Genomic DNA, 22283 nt, shown 5'->3' with positions numbered 1-22283 from the left:
GCAGACCATATTTTCTATCCTATTTGGGCCATACTAGTCACTTCATAACCTGCAAAACAGTACATATACAATATATACCATTCACCCATTCATTATCATGAATGGCCCACATAGCTGGTTAGTAAAACACATTATGCATCACGTAAACATTTGCAGCAATTAATCAAGGGCACCAATAATCTACCAATTATTCAGTCCTTATTAATTCTAATCAAGTTGTTTTAACCTTAAGGATTCGTAGACCTAATCAAGAGTTTTATAACTAAAAGGGCTCCCACTTAAACCAATAAATTCATATGCTTTACTAATTTTAAACATAAAAATGTATTTCAAGTCTAACCGGAAACATACAAATTTAATTAAAATTTAAAGCTCATATAAATTTATAATTGAATCCAAAAAGTTTAATTTAATTTCAGTCGTATTTAAATTAATTCATGATTTTAATTTTAGTAAAATAATTAGAATAAATAAAATTTATTATAATTACAATATTCAAAATTAAAATCCAAGAAAATAATTTAAATTATTAATTTTAAAATTAATTAAAATTACGTAAACTGAAAAATTTCAAATTAAACATTCAAAACGATCTAATCGCAATGCAAACACCCTACGCATCGCACTCCCATGGGCCGCACGCACACAACCATCGCTGGCCATGTGCGCGCAGCCCATGCGCTCGTCGCATAGCTGCTGCATCTTCCATCGCAAGCCATCGCACGCTATGGTGCTCGCTGCGCGCGCGCCAGCGCTCGACGCACGCGAGCCATCGCTCGCTGTGCGCGCTCGCCAGCGCTCGCTGCGCGCGAGCCATCGCTCGCTGTGCGCGCGAGCCATCGCTCGCTGTGCGCGCGAGCCATCGCTCGCTGTGCGCGCGAGCCATCGCTCGCTGTGCGCGCGATCAATCGCTGGGCGCAGCGCTCGTGGCACGCGAGCTTGCGCTCGCTGCGCGCGAGGCAGTGCGCGTCGTGGCGCAGCTCGCTTGCTGCCCACACGCGACTGCCTTGGCTTGCCTTTCGCCCATGCCCATTTATTCATAGCTCGTGGCCCACGACACAAGGCAGGGCTGCTGCCTTGTGCTCGTGCACCATGCCCTTGCTCATTGCATTCGTGCCGCACGGGCGACGAGCTCCCTTGCTCGTCGTCGCATGCCCGCACTATACAACACCCCTTAAGGGTAACACGAAGCGTCCATTGCTTTGTGCGTGCAAGTCATATGAACGAATCGCATAAAAAATTAAAATTTATATTTAAAATTAATGACAAATTAATAAATAATATTAATTTCATAATTTTAGGGCGAAAAATCGAAAATTTATTATCCAATTGATTTCCGATTATTATGGATTCAAGTCTAGGTCATAAAAATTTAAAATTTATCATAAATTTACAATTTTTATGGTGGTTTTTAATCATAGGTTTCTAATTAAATTATAATTAATTATGAAAATCAAATTAATTCTAAATTATTCTAATTTTCAACAAATTAATCATAATTACAAATTAGATTGCATAATTAGCAAGGCTAGGCATTCAAACTTGTTAAACATATACATTAGGTCAATCAAAAATTCAAGATTTATCAACAAGAATCGCAAATATTTAATTTAACATCTTAAATTTACGAAATTTTGCATTCGAAAAACTAAAACCTTCGAAAAGTCATAGTTAGGCTTCGAATTTGAGAATTCTGGGTTCGGCAGAAAAACACTATTTTTGTCAAAATTTTAGAATGCCTTTTACATGCGGAATTGACACAAAAATCACTCGATTTGGATGAGTAACGAAGAAACTGCCGAAAAACTGCGTACGTATAATTAAATAAACGCAATTTGCAATTAATTAACAATTACGAAAATTAATCACCCCTTTTAATTCTTGCAAATTTGTAATATTTAACCATGTTCATGCAATTTAGATTATGAAAATAATAAGGGGCTCTGATACCACTGTTAGGTTATGATACATATGACAATTCATAAATCATGCGGAAACAACCATTTAGCCAGGAATACATATTATTTACACATAATCATATAGCATAATTTAGATGCATACTCTTTGTTGCGTGCCTTCCCTAGCTGCGCCCGAACCGAACAAGAACAAGTCTTTAGGACTCCAAGTGTCGTCCCCCCGTAGATAATCCACAGCACGTCCGGATCCGCCTTAAGATTGACCAACTAGAATCGCCCTTAAGGTACTAGAATTTTCGGCACTCTTAGGTAAGAAATATGACTGAATTTTTCTCTCAAAACTCACTTTGAATACTTGAATTAATCTCTTAAAATATGTGACCCTAGGCACGTACTTATAGAGTTATGGAAAGGGAATTGGAATCCTAGTAGGATACGAATTATTTAAACTTAGAATCCTACAAGAACTCTAATTAATTAATTTATCCTTTTAGGAATAGGAATTTAATCATATACTAACTCTAATAGTTTTAGGAATCATGCATGAACACAAACTCACACACACACGGCAGCCACGAGGGCCGCCCATGCGTGTGCGTGCGAGCAGCAGCCCACGCAGCGAGGCCATGGCCTTGGCGCGCGCTGGGCCTGCCTTGCGGTGGGCCTGGGCGCTGCCTTGGCTGGGCGCGCGTTTGGCTTGCTGGGCGATGGCCCGACTTCGTGCTGGGCCTTCGTCCGGCAGGCCTCGTCCGATGCTAATTCGTATGATACGCTTCCGATTTAATTCCCGGTTCCGGAATTCATTTCCGATACGAACAATATTTAATATTTCCGATTCCGGAATCAATTTCCGTTTCGAACAAATATTTAATATTTCCGTTTCCGGAATTATTTTCCGATTCCGATAATATTTCCGATTCTGACAATATTTCCGTTTCCGGCAATATTTCCGATTCTGGCAATATTTCCATTTTCGATAATATTTTCCGATACGTACCATGTTTCCGTTTCCGGCAACATCTACGACTTGGATAATATTTATATTTCCGATACGATCCATATTTCCGTTTCCGGCAATATCATCGTTTCCGGAGTATTCATTTCTTGCCTGTGACGATCTCAGCTCCCACTGAAACCAAGATCCGTCGATTCCGAATATCCATAGATGGAGTATCTAATGCCATTAAATACTTGATCCGTTCACGTACTATTTGTGTGACCCTACGGGTTCAGTCAAGAGTAAGCTGTGGATTAATATCATTAATTCCACTTGAACTGAAGCGGCCTCTAGCTAGGCATTCAGCTCACTTGATCTCACTGAATTATTAACTTGTTAATTAATACTGAACCGCATTTATTAGACTTAACATAGAATGCATACTTGGACCAAGGGCATTATTTCCTTCAAATTCGCCTTACAAAGTATAAATAATACTACTCTTGTTTCGTCCTATTTATTACTCTTTACTAATCAAACATACGCATGCAAAAAGCCTAATCGAATAAAGGCCTAAGAAATGGCCCCAGATTAGCACAACATTTACAAGCCTAATTGTTTGAAGCCTAAGGAGTGGCCCAGATTAGCATAAACATAGGCTGATCCCCTATTAAATTGTAAAAACCGTTCCCGAAAACACGAACGTCTATTTATCTAAGGCAAATAGGTTCATTCCTATATGCCGCGGCAACAAACATGCCGCTTCACATTGACGACGGGGGCAAAACCCCCACATAAGTCATACGCCGCGACATCAAACATGCCGCGCCCAATTTGCGACGGGGGCAAACCCCATACAATTTGTCGTTCTCTTAAAACAACGAATATTATCTAAGGCAAATAGGTTCATTCCTATATGCCGCGGCAACAAACATGCCGCTTCACATTGACGACGGGGGCAAAACCCCCACATAAGTCATACGCCGCGGCATCAAACATGCCGCGCCCAATTTGCGACGGGGGCAAACCCCATACAATTTGTCGTACTCTTAAAACAACGAATATTATCTAAGGCAAATAGGTTCATTCCTATACGCCGCGGCAACAAACATGCCGCTTCACATTGACGACGGGGGCAAAACCCCCACATAAGTCATACGCCGCGACATCAAACATGCCGCGCCCAATTTGCGACGGGGGCAAACCCCATACAATTTGTCGTTTTCTTAAAACAACGAATATTATCTAAGGCAAATAGGTTCATTCCTATATGCCGCGGAAACAAACATGCCGCTTCACATTGACGACGGGGGCAAAACCCCCACATAAGTCATACGCCGCGGCATCAAACATGCCGCGCCCAATTTGCGACGGGGGCAAACCCCATACAATTTGTCGTTTTCTTAGAACAACGAATATTTTTCTAAGGCAAGTAGGATTACTCCTACATGCCGAAACAAAAAGTAACCCAACTGCGAGAAAGCCGCACAATAATCCCCATACCCAAGTTCAGCGGCAATCATACTGATTGATTGACTTGCGTCAATCAATCAACTAAAATAAACTTGGGCATGGGAGTCTGGTTCAGAGACTTGCAAACACCTGCTCTGGGGCATAAAATGGACGGCTAATCACCCACGACATAAACAGAGAAGGCGTTTAAAAGTCAACAGAAAAAGATAACATAAAAAGGTGACGAATCACCACTGGTTTGCGCTCAAAACGGCGCCAAATTAAACAAAAATAAAAAATTATCCAAACAAACGCCCAAGGCGTTGAAATACAAATAAAAATTATTCATTACAGACTCTCTAGGCGCCATAAAACTGATTTTGATGAAGGGGAGTGGAGTTAAGACCCAGCAGGACGGGCAGCGGCAGAATGAGCGGAGGTCGACGTGCCCACGCCATCTGGAACGTCGACAACAGGCTTTGAGGTTGGCTGAGCTGAAGTCCCCTCCTCCGGAGCCGGTGAGTTCACCTCCTCACTTTCGGCGTCGGAATCCTCAAACACGGGAGGAGGAAGACCTTGTTGCTCGACCTCAATAATTGCACCCTCCTTTTGAATTTGCCGCTCAAACCAGGCGAATGAGAAGTCCTCGATGCAGGCGTCCCAGGCTCGGCGAGTTCTCTCTCTCACCTCCTCCGCAGCCAACTTGGCCTCGTCCTTGATCCGAGAAATCTCGGCCTGAGAAGCCGAGACCATCTCTTCAAGGCTGGGCACTTGCTGACGCAAGCCCGTAGCTTCCTTTACCTTGGCTTGGGCCTCCTGGAGGAACGACTAGGTAGAAAGGGCTTCGGCATTAAGGGTCTCAAAAGCAAGAACTTGTTCATTAATTTTGATCAAGCACTGCCTCTTGTCACTCCTCAGGACGGCCAGCTCCTTGCTCTGAGCTTCAATGGTCTCCTGCATCTCCAGCCGAACCTTCTCTACCGTCGCCATGCATAGTCGCCGGCATCGGTAGCCTTATGCACCTGCCGCTGAAGCTGACTGGTGACGTCAGCTCGCCAGCGTTTAAAGCCTTCAGCCTTAATGAGCAGCTGTGGAAAAATACTAGTAAGAGGGGATAAAATTATTAAGTCAAAAGGTGAAACAAAAAGTTGGACGCTTACATCCAAAAGGACCGCCTGTATAGCCCCAAACTGCGCATCCGCCGCCGGAGGGAATTGGTCCATATATTCCTTCGGCACGGCCTTGATCACCGAAGAGATGATCTTAGCCTTATCCCGGGAAGAGAAGTGCCGAGACGGAGGAATATTGCGGACCTCATCGTCCAATGCCGCCTGCCGACCAGAAGCTATACAAAGAAAAAGCAAGGGAATATGCAAGCCCTTAACCCAAAAACAATTAAGTCTAGAAGAATCCTGAGCATACCTGGATCATCTCTGCCGCGGGGAGGAGGACGAGGCGCCTCAGGATTCCGAGCCGCCTGAGCCGATGGATGATCACCCTCACCATCGAGGATCTCCACCGGCGTAGGAGACGCAGCTCTCTTGCTGGGGCCTGCTCCGCCCCTGGCGTCCCCCCGCCTGGCCGAACCCTCAGGGGGAGGGTGTTGCCGTAACGGAGTTACAGCCATGGGGACAACCTCCACAGGAGAGTCCGCAGACTTCTCCGGCACGTCCTCCTTTTTGGGACGCCTAATCCCCGCCTTGACTTTAGGATGCTTCCCCGCTGCGGAAGCATCCCCCTCTTCGGCCTTGCGCTTTGAGCCGGCCGGACCCTTCTCACCCTTCTACATAAACAGAAACAGGCACCATAAAGAAAATTCCGAACTAACATACCAACATCAATAAAAATGAACTAACTTACTTTCGCCGGGGCACCTCCGCCGAGTCCTCTTAGCTTCTGGTCAACCATCTGGGTTAACCACTCCTTGGTGTTAATAACCCCCTTCTCTTGCGGCGGAAGCTTGGACATGGCGACGGCTGCAAAAGGAGATTTTATAGAAGTCAGTAAGCAAGTAACATCCAATACAACAAGGCAGTAATGCCGAGATACCTTGGTCCAACCCATGGTCCAGACCAGCCGCTGCCAGAAACACGGAGTCCCTGATCTGAGAACACGACGGAAGCCAGGATAGGGGAATGTTTAGGTTCTTGGCCTGGGCCGTCACGGCCTCAGCCTGGAAATGGACCGTGATCTGGTCCCATTCCTGCGCCGTTAAGGCCGGCAACTCCTCGTTCCCTCCTGCAAAGCGAGGATTTAGCTGCCAACGGCTAAACTTCAGCTCCGCCTCCTCGTCGGCGGTCCACATCACCACCCACCTCATTCTCCAGAAGTGATGTTTTGACGGCTTGTCAAAAGTGGTGGCATACTCCCCTTTGTTAGCCAACTGGAATCAACCTTCGGCCCCTTTCACTTTCTGAAAACGCACCAGTCTAAGAAATGCGTTGAAAGACGGCTTAAGGCCCAACAGCTCACATTTGGCGACGTACCCAAGTACGTTCGTCCAAGAGTTGGGGGACAATTGGCAGATGCCAATGCCGAACCCATCCAAAACCTCCTCCACAAAAGGGTGGACTGGAAAGCGTAATCCACTTTTAAAGGCTCCGGCATATACAGGGAACTCGCCTGGGCCCACGTCAAAAATAGTGGACGCCTCACTTTCAGGAAATCTCATTTCATAGCCCGGGCCGGTATTCATACCAGCGGCATAATTCTCTTTATGCCTCTCCAGCCACTTAAGCCACTTCGGGTCAGCCCCAATATGACCCGCATCGATTTAAGCATTCTCACCCTGGACGCCCCCAGCAACAACCTGAGGCACTCCAGCCACCTCCTCTTCAGCTTCTTCACCCACTGCCTCGCCGCCACTCTCATCTGGCTCCGACTCATCAAACGAGGCGGCGGGCTGTTCTGATGGACCAGCTTCCATCTCTTCCATCCAAAACTCGTCAAAGAAAGTACCTCCTTGACGAGCACTACTAGTCTCACCTGGGGGAGTCCGGCTTATTTCCCCCGCCGGCACCTTGATGGATCTCCCTCCTGAGAAAGAAGGGTCCATCTGCTGACCTCTAAGCCGCAAGTCAGCAATGTTTGCCGTCTTTTTCGTCCTCGCCATCGTGTCCTGCATAAAGACGCAATGGGAGGCCGAACATAACGACGGGATTAAAAGGAAACAATGAGGGATATTGGTGCGGCGCAGATCAGACCACCAAATCCAGGAGCTCCAACCTTAACGGCTCGAGAAACATAGGCCATTGTTCCAAAAAGAAAAATAGACGACGCCAAGATTGACAAATAACAAAAATACAAAAAATAACTTATTGAAATCAGGCCCTTACCTCAAAAATAACGGAGATGATGGCGTCACAGGTGAGCGTCGCGAAAAGAAGACGAAAGGCTTGTCCGGTCTTTCCTTCGTCTTAAGAATGGGCCGAATCGAAGAAAGCGCCAAGAATCTCTGTAAAATCTCTCTCTAGAAAAGCACAGAGGTGAATTTGGAAAGTAAAAAATGAAAATTTTACCCCCCTTCACATATATATAGGAAGGGCAGAATGTGAAAGGTCGCCACGTGGCGCACTCTCCTCGGTTCCAAAAGCCCAATCAGGAGATCAGGGGTCAAGGAAGGGCATCACGCCAACCGTCTTACCTTAATACCCTTCTTGAGGGGAAAATGATGTGGGTAAAAATACCCTCGCTTACGTGGCCCAATTGCCGCAAGACACGTGGCACTCCCTGACTGGCTGGCCGCCTATTGGGCTGCCACTTAGGAGTTACCATGTGCTCATGGGTGACTGGCCTAATTATGCCAACCACTTTAAGGCCCATGGCCCATAGGGAGTTATGATGGTGACACATGTCACCATCTTACTCACCAACCAATCATATGAGCTCACCTTAGGGTTTCCCCAAAAAAGAGGGGACTATAAATATTCCCATTTCCCAAGAAATGGACACACAATTCTAGATAGAGAAACATTCTACTACTTACTTTAATGCTTTCTATTTATTAATTACATCTTCCTTAAAACCCGTGTCTTACTTAAGTATCGGAGGGAATATTCTTTCGGGAATATTCTTATTTTGTAGGTACGCCGCCGACGTGGACTGGACTCGATGCTACGTGGAACCTGATACCTCCTCGTCATCATCCAAGAAAAAACTCCCACAACACATAGTGTTTCAAGTTCATACATTTTAAAGGTTTAGGATAAGCAATGCCATTTTATTCCAACTCTCAATCATTTGATCCTATAATAAACTACAAATGATAGACTAAATTAAATGCATGACTATGTCTACACTTTACTAACACTAGCTAGAATCCTAGAATAATGAAAGCCTATATTGTTAATGGCTTAATTAACATCCTTAATTATTGTGGAGAATAATCTTAAAGTTTGCCATTAAAAAAATAAAACTATATTATATTCCTTTTCAATAAAGCTAGAGTACACCCGGATAAAAGGGTCGTTTAGATTGTTTTTGGATCGGTTTAATTCGGTTCGGGTCATTCTTACTTTGGGTTCGGGACGGGTTCATTCGGATGTCGAGTATAATTCGATTTATAGATAATGGGGTCAGATCTGGATCAGGTCAAGATTCCAGACAATTTTGGTTCAAGTAATATCATACTGGTTCGTTGTGGAACTGGTTATGTCAGGTATTTGGGTTAGAGCGGATCATAATGTAATAACTAACTAAAAATTTGGGGGCAATGATTCAGGTCATTTCAGTTCGGTTACATTTGTTTTGGTTGATTCGTTTTGGACTTTGGATACATGGTTTAGGTCAATATGGGTATCGATTCACTCGTGTCAGTCCAATTTGGGTATGTATTAGGGTCAATCAATACAGGCAATCAGGTCCGAGTCCGCTTTTCCAGGTTTTATCAAGAGTGACACAATTAATAGTTAATTAGAGTAGCCTAAATTGTTACTCCGTACTATTTTGGTGCGAATGAGTCTCGAAACACAGTAGCCTAAATTTCAATATTAGCTAGTTTCTTAATTATATGATCGTTTAACCCTTACAGAGTACTTGCATAGTTGCATGTTATAAGTATATCAAACGATGGGCAGAAGGTGGATGACGGCTTGTGGCTTCACATTTAATTACGAGGATTAATATTTTAATATAGTGGTCGATATACATGCACAAGGAATTGGCCGAGAGAGTAGAACAATTTCTGCATATTCGGATTTAAGAGGGAAAGAAAATAATGTTTTATCTTATTTCAGTTGACTTTTATATAATTTTAATACGCAAAATTCCTACAAACATTCCAATATCTGTTGTCGTTTTATTGATATCATTCCTCAATCCACTTTAATTAATTATCACTATGTTAATCGTTCTTTTATTATTCATACTACTTAATTTGTATCTTTTGAGGAGAGAATATGATTCATTTGAGTTTCAAAGAACCATAGAATAATGGTGGCTGTGAAGGTTCAACTAGTTTAATTGGTAAAGTTTTGAGAAATAATACCCAAAGAACTGAGATCGAATCTCATCTCCACTCTATACCGGTTATTGCCTAACACTTTATACCTCTCTCTAGTCTCTACGCCCAAAAAAGTAACAGTGGCTTGCTAGCTATGAAGTACATATAATTGGTCGCAAAAAGGGGAAAAAAAAATAGGATCATAATAAATTAACAATTATCCGAAATAGGTGGTGTCACATACTCACATGTCAATACATTAATAGTACTTCGTATGTACTCCGTATCTTATACTATGTATGTGATGCGTTTGAGAGAATGTGTAACTTAAGATCCCATGGTCCGTTGACTCCACCTGAAAAATAACGGGTTTTACGCAAAATTTTTAGGCCAGACTTGACCAGATTTAATATTTTCATAAGCGGATTATGGACAACTCAAAACTGGAATTTTAGTTATAAAATGGGCCCAATACAAAAATTGTTCGAAAACACTGCTGTACTCCGTGAGGGGGTCGAAAAAGCACGAGGCTAATGCGTGACCTTGTCCCTCGTGGGTGTGACATTTCTTTTTGTCAAATCAACTGTAATTAGATTTCCTGTGAGTTTACACCCAATTGACTAGTAATATAGGAGTCGCCATTCAGTTTTTAACGACAATGAGAAAAACTGACAAAACCCGGTTATCGTGACATAAAGGGAGTGCAATTATGTTTGACCACGACGGCCGTAGGTTCCCTTGTGATCCCTGGTGTGGGGATCTCTCAACATACACCCGCAAGGTAGAGATTGAGGGTTCGGGGGACTGTAACTACCGAGAGGAGTACTCGCTCTTCGATATCTCCAGAGGCAGGATATCCTTACTAGCTCAGCATAAATAATTGAAGGGACATGCGTTAACTATTAAACTAATCTGAGTTGATTTTAATAATATGCAACATATAGTACTAGATCGGACGCGATTATCTGATTTAGGTTGTTTTAAGGGACCTAACATGATAATCCAATTTCCCAACATATTATCTTTATTAGGCGTGATAGAACAATCAGATTTAATTAGTTTAACAATTCATAAAAGGGCGAGGAAAGCAATTAAATCATGCGAATGGGCACATTACGACGCACCCTTGAGAGGTGCGTCACGGTTCTCAGAAAACTAACCACTTTGACTTTGTTATTTCTCCTTTATTTAACGAATCTCAAATTACGGGACAGGATACGTTCTGTTCGATTTTTGGATCGATTGCGACAGAACGCGTGATCAATTTCGCAGCGTGAGGCTTAGGCTTAGGGGTTTAGAGTCAATACTCAGAATATGAATTGTGTGTTGTGTTCTTTTCACGGCGAATTTAGGGCCCTATTTATAGAAAAGAGTTCGTGGAAAGATAGAATTGTAGAACTCTAATCCACGAGGAATTAGGAAAGAACACGTCCCAGGTAATTTCAGCGCCCAGGGCTGAGCGCCGAAGATTTCGGCGCCCAGAGCCAGGCGTTGAAAATAGGGTCTGGGCCGTTTCTTTGTCAGATTCGGACTCTTAGAATCCGGAGTGTATGAGACTTTAATCGAGTCTTTCAGTGCGTATTAATTTTATGATGGAATGCATCTGGGTCCGTTACGAACTCTAGGCTCGTTAGGATTTTAATTAATACGTAACTCTTATTTTCGAATCGTATTAGTAATAGGATTCTCTCGCAATTTCTATCTCATTTAGGATTTATGTTGGAGTGCAACACCTAATTCTGAAAGGTTTCTATCTTTTATGACTTTCCACTTTTAACAACTACCTATTACGGCAGTTACTATTTTTAGCAGGTTTCCATAAATAGCAGGTTTTGGGTGAAATGAAAAGGGGAATTGAGATTCGTTATTTTATAGGAGATGCGTTGTCAAGTGGAGATTTATGTTCTCATCATCGAACCTTTCCTTTCGGGAATGGGTACAAAAGTAGGTGTCTACAGTTAGCCCCCACTTTGACTGAGTCTTGGAGTAAGACGATGATCAAAGTATTAGACGGAGTGCGCCACACAAGTCATGGTGACCTGCTTTTGCGAGGGTCTCACGAGCCCCCGAGTGATAACATTTGACTTAAGGGTCATCACTTGAAGTGTCGACATATCCCTCACGTGTCATTGGGATTCGTCAACGGATAGTATAGAAACTCCCTCACTTTGTCATTGGAAGTATCTAAACAGGCGTAGAAACTCCCTCACTTTGTCATTGGGAGTAGCTACAGATGTTTTCGAAATTAAAGCTATAAAGTGTAATTGGGCCTGGCCAAGCCCAACCACGAGGTAAAAATGTTTTTAAAGATTCTCATTTTCAGGGCTAGCTAAACGAGAAAACCCCCTTGTTTTTATGGGACGTAAAACGAAGGAAAATCCAGCACATCGTTCTTTTTTTCAAAAACGAAAAACCAATCCTTTAATTTTTGGAAAAAGGGAAAACCGATCCTTTAATTTTTGGAAAAAGGGAAAACCAGAAAAAAGTTATCGCTGCAGCGACTAAGGACCTGCGCGGTTAGTGACGCAGACCCCGCCCGCTGAAGGTGGGCGAGCCTGTCCGCTGAGGGTGGACGCCCCGTCCGATAGGAGTGGACGAAGCTGTTTTGATGTTTTGAAAATAAGGTCCTACCCGGTTTGTGACGTAGACCCCGCCGGCTGAAGATGGCGAACCTGTCGCTAACGGTGGACACCCCGTCCGATAGAAGTGGACGAATCTGTTTTGAAATTTGTTTGTGCTTTTTGAAAATAAGGACCTACGTGGTTTGTGAAGTAGACCCCGCCGGCTGAAGATGGCGAGCCTATTTTGAATTTGAAGACTTTATTTTTCGAAAACTGAGGACCTGCGCGGCTAGCGACGCAGACCTCGCCCGCTGAAGGTGGGCGAGCTCTGTCCGCTAAGGGTGGACGCCCCGCTCGCTGGAGGTGAGCGAACCTGAATTCGTCTTTTTGATTTGGGATTCGCGTGCCGCGGTCTTGCCTGATTGAGGTGAACAAGTCAGAGTACAGCCAGAGCCAAAAACGACGCGCTCATATTGTTTGTTCGGCTTTGTTAAACTTAATAGGGTTCAGGCCCATCGTTTTGGATGGGGGTACCGCCAAAAATTTGCGCTCGTTATTGTGTTCTGAAATAGTAGGTTTTAGAAACAAACAATTGGCCGGAAATTTAGCCTGGCCCGACGTAGTGTGTTGATTTTTTTGTCGCGACTTGACCCTGATCGCCTTTTAGGCTCTGTTTGACAACACTAGCTGGATTTGATCTGAAACTGATAAGGTAGCACCTGAAATTGATAAGGTGCTGAAACTGATAAGGTAGGTATTTACATTAATTGTTTGGTAAAACTTACGGAGTATTTCTTAAGTACCTAACATTAGTTTAATCCATCATATTTTTAATTGATATTTTAATATTTCAACAGTATTTTATATTATTTTCCTAAAAATGATCCTATCGTAATCGTACCATGTGTAATTTCCCTCTTGTTTATCAAAAGTTGATGCCATCTACAATCACAATTTCCTTTACTTACAAACTCCAAGTTTACTTACAGTGTCCAACCCCACTCCCTCCTGTTTATCAATACCACTGTTACGAAATTATTATTTTTGATGAGAAAAGACCATGCTCATACTACCTCTATTCCTTAATGTTCTTTACGCTTTGGAATATATGTATAAAGTATGGAAATTTTGATCGTGGATTCTTATAAGACAGAAATGGATATATAAGTGGTTAAATATTACATTAGAGTGCGTGCAAATAGTAAACGTAAAGAACATTAAGGAACGGAGGTAGTATAACATAGAAAATAAAATAAAATAAAAATAAATTCAAGTCTATCTCCTTTAAAGCTGTATATTCTTCCTCGGCCATCAAAATTCATAAATTTCTTTCTTCAGAATTACAAATCTCTCCCTCATTTAGATAAGCAACTGTGCTATCCCAATTCTCAATTTGGTAATCGAGTCAGGGTTATCTCAATTTCTTTCATTACTCAACTCTTTCGGTTTCAATTTGACGATATTTAGGGTCTAAATCCCCCTGAGATAATTCATTAAATTTTGACTATTGTTTTTTTTCTTTTTCTTTTAATTTTCATATATATTTCAACTTACCAAAAAAACGGAGATATTGACGGAGTTAATTAGCACATCAGATGCGTTTCTTCTATATGCATTGCATCTTCTACATCACATAGCGGTAACTTCATCATGTTTTTTTAATTGAAATAAATAAATTTCAGGTGCTGAAAAGTGAGACGTTTCAAAATCAGTCACTTTTACTACCTTAAATTTTATTTCATTTCCTTACCAAACACTTCTAATTATTTAAATTGACTTATATTATTAGCACCTAATCATTCAAGGTGACTGAAAATACTTATCAAACAGAACCTACATAATATTAAAAATTTAGCGAATATTTCATTATTTTATGATACTTCCTTAATTATAAAAACAACCATATATGGAGTACGATTTTGCTACATTAATTAATTCAAAATATATGTTAGAAATCTTGATGAAAAGTGCACTTTTGTATTTATGTTTACGAGGATACCGTTCCCGAATTTTGTATAGCATATGGGTTAAACAATGGGGATTTTTATTCACGCCCTATTCCGTTAATAACGCCCTAATTTATTACGTGAAAGTACGATTATGCCCTTTAAAATCAAATTCACCCCCCCTCCCTCATCACCCCTTCCCCTTCTCTGCTCTTTCCCTCCCTCTCTCCCTTCCTCCTGCCGGCACCCTCCATCAACGCCGCCGCCATCTCAGGCCATCTCCGCCGCCACAAATTAAAGCCAACCATCGCCGCCGCCGCTGATACCCCTCCATCAACACCCCTCCACCAACGTCCTGTTTCGCGGAACCCCAAATAGCTCGCAAGCCCATTTCGCCGCCGCCGGAGAGTTTTGTTTCGCGGCGGCGTTGAAATCCTTTTGTCGGCGATAATCCAACGGAGGAGCAAGGTCATAGTGTTTCGCGGCGGTGGCGTTGAAGACCCAGTTTTGACGGCCGCGTTGAAGACCCAGTTTTGACGGCCGCGTTGAAGACCCTGTTTCAACGGAGCAAGCTCGGGTTGTCGCCAGTGAGATTGTCAACGTCAATGGCTCCAAACAGGAGACCCACATCGACGCCTTTATCTCCTCCACAACCGCCGGCGTTAAAGGTAATTGATTTTTTTTTTTTTTTTTAATTTCATGGAGTTGGGTGGCGCACACCATTTGCGTGGCCAACCGTGTCAGCCGCGCACAGCCTATGCGCCGGTGACATGGGGTTCGTGCAGATCTGGTGCACCACCCCCATGTCACCGGCGCACAGGCTGTGCGCGGTTGACATGGATGGTGACGCAAATCGTGTGCGTGGGCGGGGAAGCTGTGTATTTGAAATTTGATTTGATTTATTATTTTTTATTTATTATTGTTGTACTTATTACTGAATTTTAATTTAATTTTTATAATTTTGATTTTTTTAATTTATTATTTAATTATCTGTTTTAATTTAGATTATTCAATATAATATTTTAGTTGATTAAAATTTATTATGTTAATGGAATTAATTATTAATGCTAGGGAATATAATTAATTGATAAATGTTAGTAAATATTATTAAATTATTATATACATCATAGTTTATATAAATAAAAATATAGTTTATAATATCAAAATGTATTATAAAATTATTAGCGTTTAAACGATATATAAATGTTAGTTTGGTAACAAGTATGTGTCACGCTAATAAAAATTTAAAAATGCAATCCAGGTCACGTACGTTGGTATTAAGAATAGTTGTTAACAAGCATATGTCATGTTAGAATATTTAGCAACACTAGAAATGAGTAACGTAATTTTGAATATTTTATTAGCAATATTTAGCACTTTATAAATGAGTAACGTAATTTTGAATCGATTTGAAAATATAATTGAATATACAAATCAAATTAATGGAGGAATAAATTTTTAATGAAAATCAACCTAATATATGTCACGTTTGATGAATAATAGCGACTTACGAAGACCAACGTCGAATTTGATGAGGATAATGTGGATGATGTGAATGATGTCGTTGTTGGTTCTGGAGTGAGGGATACGAGAAGTCGGTGTGTAAATGCTTCGGTTAGGAGAGAGAGAGAGATGGTTTACCATTGGGTGAGGAGTATATTGAGGAGGACTTGGAGGACTTCACAACTGCTTTGGATAACGCCTTGCAATCCACCTCACCCCATGCGCAGTTGAATAGCTCGCCACCTCAGTCTTCTCATGGGTCGAAGGTTTGCCATGACTATGACGTGGATTCTGAGGGCGATGAGGATGAGGGTTCTGAGGGCGATGAGGATGAGGGTTCTGAGGGAAATGAGGATGAGGGTTCTAAGGGCGATGAGGAGCCAGTCATTCCACCCCGCGTCGTGGTGCGCGACTCTAATGCTCCTATTACTATTCATCGACGTAAATGGAAGTTTATTCGTAACCCTGAGGGGAGTATGAGTACCACCGGACGTTGTCGTAGAGATAAGGGGACTAGAGACACATGGTTAGTTACTGGCCCGATGGGCGGAGGTCCTTCAGACGGTAGCGTTATTCCTAGCTACCCGGCTCACGTTGCGAGGTCCTTATGGGAAGCCACGTCCGATCGAGGTAAATTGCATTGCCAGAGTAGAGTAGTGGTATGTAAGCGGCTAATGAAGTGGTATCGTGGAATGAAAGAAGATCTGCGAGATAAGCTAGGTGAAAGTTCGTTGAGTCATTTGCCATTTATGATGGCATCCCACATTGACGCTCCTTTGATTTCAGCTTTCGTGGAGAGGTGGCAATCGGATACGAACACTTTTCACTTGCCATTTGGAGAGATGACGATCATGTTGCATGACGTTCAGGCGATACTTGGGATTCCTGTTGAGGGGAGTGTAGTGAGTTGTACCTACGACGACACGAGCAGATCTCTTATGAGCCTTATTCTTGAGTTTCTTCAGGTGAGCGATGAGGCGTACCTTAAAGCAGGGAAAGCGCCTATATGGCAGCGCGGTTGTGTGAAGACTTCTATTATTATTGGCAATTTGGAGGGATTGGCTAGGGACCCAGATTGTGAGATGACTGGTTGGCTATTGACTGCTATTGGATGTTGTTTGTTTACTGATAAGAGTAGAAGTCGGGTTCGCTCGCAGATCTTACGTAATCTAGATCATTTGGATCGTGTACCGAGATACTCTTGGGGCTCAGCTTGCTTAGCCTTTCTTTATCGCCAGCTGGGTATGGCTACACGATCAGAGTCACGAGGTATTGGAGGTTGTCTCACGCTTCTTCAGGCGTGGATATATGAGCATTTTCCATGCTTCCGACCATGATTGGTCAGGAAGGATATAGGACATAGTGATCCTCGTGCATTTAGATGGGTTTATGCTCCAGAGAGTAAGGATCAGACTAGGTTGGCATCGTTTCGTGCTCGACTAGACAAGCTCACACCAGAGCAGGTAATATAACAAACATAATTATTTGATTTAAGTGCATATTGCTTATGTTTTATATTAGTTATAATATTTTGTTGATGTTGTCATTATTCGTAGGTTTTTTGGACGCCATTTGGCGCCAACCCCGCCGCACCTTGTCCGAGGACTACTTATATTGGGCCCATATGTTATGGTGACATTGGCGAAATGTACAACCCTGATCGGGTTACTCGGCAATTGGGTTATGTGCAGCGTGTTCCGCAGGAAGTCATTTTCTTTGGTAAAGCGTATCGGCCACCTAACTCGAGGAAGTATGAGGTGGAGTTTCATGACTTGACACATATAGACAAGTTGTGGAAACGTTTCGCAGCCGATGGTTATGCTGCCAGTTTGATTCTCGCGTCTCTGACTCCTGTTCCAGATGGTGTGCCTTACTTGTGTGAAGATGATTATGAAACATGGTTTATGGGTCACTCTCATCCATAAATTTGTCCTGCTTTTGCTGCATTTCCACCGACTGTATATAGTTGTACCTGACCGCTCTCACACTGAATACGTAAGTCTATTTACTTTTATAATTGTATTTTTTAAACATTTGGTTGTCGTTAACATTTTCCTAAATTCATATTGCAGTGGATTGGGCGATATAACCAAGTCGTTCATGGACTTATTGAAGCTCATAATGATCCTCATCACCCGATGGTGATAGCCGCCCAGAAGTTATTGGATGATTGGAACTTTATTTTGCATTCCCAGTGACTGTAATGGCTTTTCATGAACTTCAGTTGCATTGGAATTTGTATTTCAATTTTTATTTGGACTTTGTAATTCGTGTTTATTTGGACTTTCTAATTCGTGTTTATTTGGACGTTTAGAATGGACTTTGTAATTTAATTTGGGATGATTTTGTTTGTTTAGTTTATATTTGACTTTTATAAGTAATTTCGTTAACATCGCATTTCCAAATAACTAAATCAAAGTAACTACGTCAAAGTCTTTTAATTAATACAAACTAAAATGAAGCACAACATAATTCAGTTAGTGTATTACAACATAAATATTTAAATTACGACCGCATTGAAGTGTGTGGCAAGAGGCCACAAGTCACAATCGGTAATCATCCAGTGTTCCTCTCCACACCGTCCACCTCTCCAATTTATACGCCACGAGACATTAGCAATAGAATCAGGACGGTATACATGGCGGTATTGTTCAAGCTTTCCGATCTCTCCAACAAGCGTTGATCGAATCTCACCATATCGTTCTTGATCACCCAAGAAAAACTCTGCGGCACATCGGAATCCGCAGTTCCCGTCAGGGATTACATCACAGTATCCTCTAATATACTGCAACATGAATTGAGGTAACCACTCTTTGAAACCAGGCGGGATGAGATCAATGCTCATATAGCTTCCTAATGAAAAATAAAATATAACCAACATTAACGATTTAATATAAAACAAACTTTAACATATATATGTATATATATATATATAATTTGATAATTACCTAATGAAGACCTCGTTTGTTGGGTGCTCATTGACGACGACCCTTGATCATAACTCCGACGAGGACCCATATTACGCACATCTTCGACAAAACTGAGATTCCTTGTAGTGGAGTTTCTTTGTTTCCTTGGTCTCCCTCTCCTAGTTAAGTTGGGTTCCGGTTCCTCAAAACCCGCATTCTCGGGATGCAACTCATCGTGAACGATTCTCGAAATATCTCGGACAACTGCAATATCTTGAGCTAACATGTCATCGATAAGGGATCGGAATAGCTCAACGACTTGTGCGGACTCCTCCACAAACTGCGGAATGTCCGCCCCATCTCCGATCTCAAAGGTCCTCCAAAATCGATGGACAAGGTCAAGATACAACCCAACTCCACCTTGGACCGCCATATATATGTTGCAAGCACATGGGAGTCCATGAGTGGACAATTTAGCACAACACCACCTCTCAAAAACTTCGGTACTTAACTGTCGCATCCTCGTATGTTCTTCCAAAATAAGCTCCAAAGCATGATGGGACACACGACCAACAAGGTGTTGGTATAGATAACTCTTGAATAACGCACCATGTCGACGCCTTGAACTCTCTAATCCATTTTTAATCTCTGTAACTTGGTTAATGATAGAAGCATGCACTTTTCTAAAAACAGTGTCCAATGACCCTTACGAACTTCCAAGCCAACTCTTTATGACAGAGTGTTGACTCTCGACCCTACAAGTCGTTATGTTGCCAAAGTGAAGGACCTCATTCGTCCAAGCTAGAACAAACTTCTGCCTATGATCAGTAAGCCATGTGTTGTGCACATAATCGATAACGCTCTGCCATCTTACATAGCGATCTTCCATGCTTGCAACTGCACGATCATATTCTTCCACAGTCGACGCCTCCATGATTCTTTTCCAAACTCCGTTCTTGAACGCTCGACCAACATCCTTGTTCTTGTTGCACAAAAATGATACGCGGGCCTCCACGTCGTTGTTGATATGCCAAGTACATAACAAATGTCTGGAATTTGGAAAAACCTCGGCAACAGGTCTCATTAGACCACCCTCTTTGTCTGTCAATATTGCCGAGGGAATGACACCCTCCCCGAGGAGCAGCTTCAACTTCTGTAACACCCAACGTTAGCTCGCTGCAGTCTCGTCTTTCATAAATGCATAGGCGATTAGGAAATTCTGATTTGTCGGTGTCACACCAACAATCTCCAAGAAAGGAAATCCATATCTGTTAGTCTTGTACGTCGAATCCAAACCAATAACCAGTGGATATGTGCTTAACACCTCCACTATTGCAGGGTGAGCTAAGAATGCGCGGTTTATGACTTTACTCGTACGGTCACTGCATGAGACCCAGTTTATGTAGTCGTGCTCTCTGGCTAGATGCAACATCTGCTCAACAACGTTTCTTCCTTCTGAACCTTCTCGTCTCGTCTTTTCTTTGAAGTTGTAAATGTGCCTCATGTTGGGATGTTCATCTGGAAACTTGTTTTTAACGGCCACCATAATATTTTTTGGCTTAGCTTGTGCATCGTTCATCTCGCGAACAACTTCCTTTGCACCCTGCCTAAGACCACTAACACCACGGTGACCCTCGGGATATACAATCAATGTGTGATTATGTGTGCCACGATCATGAAGCAACTCAATAACCCAATTATTTTCTTCTACTCGTTGTTGTTCACACTTAATCATAAACCGACAACCACAAGCCTTACTCTTTGTGTTTGGTCGTTTTGCGGTCTCTGGATCCCTACAATTGTTTTCCCTCCTTCCCCGATCGCATTTCAAGTAATGGTACTTACGACCATCTTTTTGCGTCGTTTTGTACGAGCTACTTATGAATATGAACCCAGATTCGATAGCCACTTGCTTTGCCCAATTCGCTGCGTTTTCAAATCCATCGATTATTTCATTTGTTGCAAATAGATAACTATAATCAACACCGTCGCCACCATAATCCGGAAGTGGGGCCTATAATAAAACATAATTTAATAATTAAAATCACTAACATCATTTCTAAAATATATAAAAATAAAAATAAAATATAATTTCCAAATTAAATAACAATTAAATGACACATGTAATTTCTAAATTTTCCTAAATGAACATGTAATTTCTAATTAAATAACAATTAAATTAACATATAATTTTTAAAATAATGTTACTTTGCGTGTAATAACTAACATACTTTCTAAAATCGCTAACATAATTTTCTAAATTAAATAAAAATTTAATTATCATATTATATTCTAACTTTGCGCATAATAACTAACATAATTTCTAAAATATATAAATTCTAAAATAAATAAATTCTAAAATAACTAACATAATTTTTTAAAATAATGTTACTTTGCGCGTAATAACTAACATACTTTCTAAAATCACTAACATAATTTTTTAAATTAAATAAAAATTTAATTATCATATTATATTCTAACTTTGCGCATAATAACTAACATAATTTCTAAAATATATAAATTCTAAAATAAATAAATTCTAAAATAACTAACATAATTTTTTAAAATAATGTTACTTTGTGCGTAATAACTAACATACTTTCTAAAATCAATAACATAATTTTCTAAACTAAATAAAAATTTAATTATCATATTATATTCTAACTTTGCGCGTAATAACTAACATAATTTCTAAAATATATAAATTCTAAAATAAATAAATTCTAAAATAACTAACATAATTTTCTAAAATAAATAAAAATTAAATTAATAAATTATAATATTAATTTTGCGCATAATAATTAACATAAATTCTAAAATACATAAATTCTAAAATAAATATATTTTAAAATAACTATATAATTTCAATTTCTAGAAATTTCTAAAATCACTAACATAATTTTCTTAAATAAATAAAACTTAAATTAAATAATTATAATATTAATTCGAATAACTTTACATTAAAAAACAAAATTTTATTTAAACAATTTGAATTTCAGATTTAGTTTTGGCGCACAAACATTGCATGAAGGACATGTACATGGCGCACACCATTTGCATTGGTTCCACGAACCTGGCGCACGGAATTTGCACTAGTTCCATGAACCTGGCGCAAATTCTGTGCGCCAGTTCCATGGAAAGCCACGCACAGAATTTGCGCCAGGTTCATGGAACCAGTGCAAATTCCGTGCGCCAGGTTTGTGGAACCAATGCAAATGGTGTGCGCCAGAATTTAATAAAATAAATAAAAAAAACACCATTTTTACCTCCTCCATTGAAGCTTACGAGCTTTTCGGTAGCCGATTTTCCGGGATAAATTCCTCGACTATAAACACCGCCGCAACTCCCACATGAATTATGAAGAAACAAATGTTTTCCGGAGTTTCAGTTTTCCGGCGAATAATGAAGAAACAGGTAACTTTTTATCAGTTTTCCGGCGATTTATAAAAATGGTAAAAAAATACTCGCCGGAATTTCATTTTTCCGGCGACATTCCGGCAGTCAGTTGGTGGGGAAGGGGGGTTGAGAGAGAGGTGAGGGAAAGGTGAGGTGAGAAGGGTAAAAAAATGAAAGAGAGGGGTAAGTTTTTATAAGGGTATTTCTGTACTTTCGCTATGAA

At 41.1% G+C, this 22283-nt stretch overlaps 2 protein-coding genes across 2 annotated transcripts; both read right to left on the bottom strand.

Moving 5' to 3' along the window:
- Positions 1–18255: 18255 nt before the first annotated feature.
- Positions 18256–19748, bottom strand: LOC130467327 (uncharacterized). Its single transcript, XM_056835811.1, has 3 exons — positions 19477–19748; positions 18704–19347; positions 18256–18608 (listed from the first exon to the last, which is right to left on the bottom strand). Exons 1-3 carry the CDS (start codon positions 19746–19748, stop codon positions 18256–18258), a joined length of 1269 nt encoding a protein of 422 aa, XP_056691789.1.
- An 84-nt stretch (positions 19749–19832) lies between these two features.
- On the bottom strand, positions 19833–21939 carry LOC110774794 (protein FAR1-RELATED SEQUENCE 5-like). Its single transcript, XM_056835810.1, has 2 exons — positions 21931–21939; positions 19833–20678 (listed from the first exon to the last, which is right to left on the bottom strand). The coding sequence occupies exons 1-2, from the start codon at positions 21937–21939 to the stop codon at positions 19833–19835; spliced, it is 855 nt and encodes a 284-aa protein (XP_056691788.1).
- Between the last annotated feature and the right edge of the window lie 344 nt (positions 21940–22283).

Source organism: Spinacia oleracea, chromosome 2, assembly GCF_020520425.1.
Source record: "Spinacia oleracea cultivar Varoflay chromosome 2, BTI_SOV_V1, whole genome shotgun sequence".
Lineage (NCBI taxonomy): Eukaryota > Viridiplantae > Streptophyta > Magnoliopsida > Caryophyllales > Amaranthaceae > Spinacia > Spinacia oleracea.
Note: the sequence above shows the minus strand (reverse complement) of the source record. Positions and strands in the feature narration are given on the sequence as shown.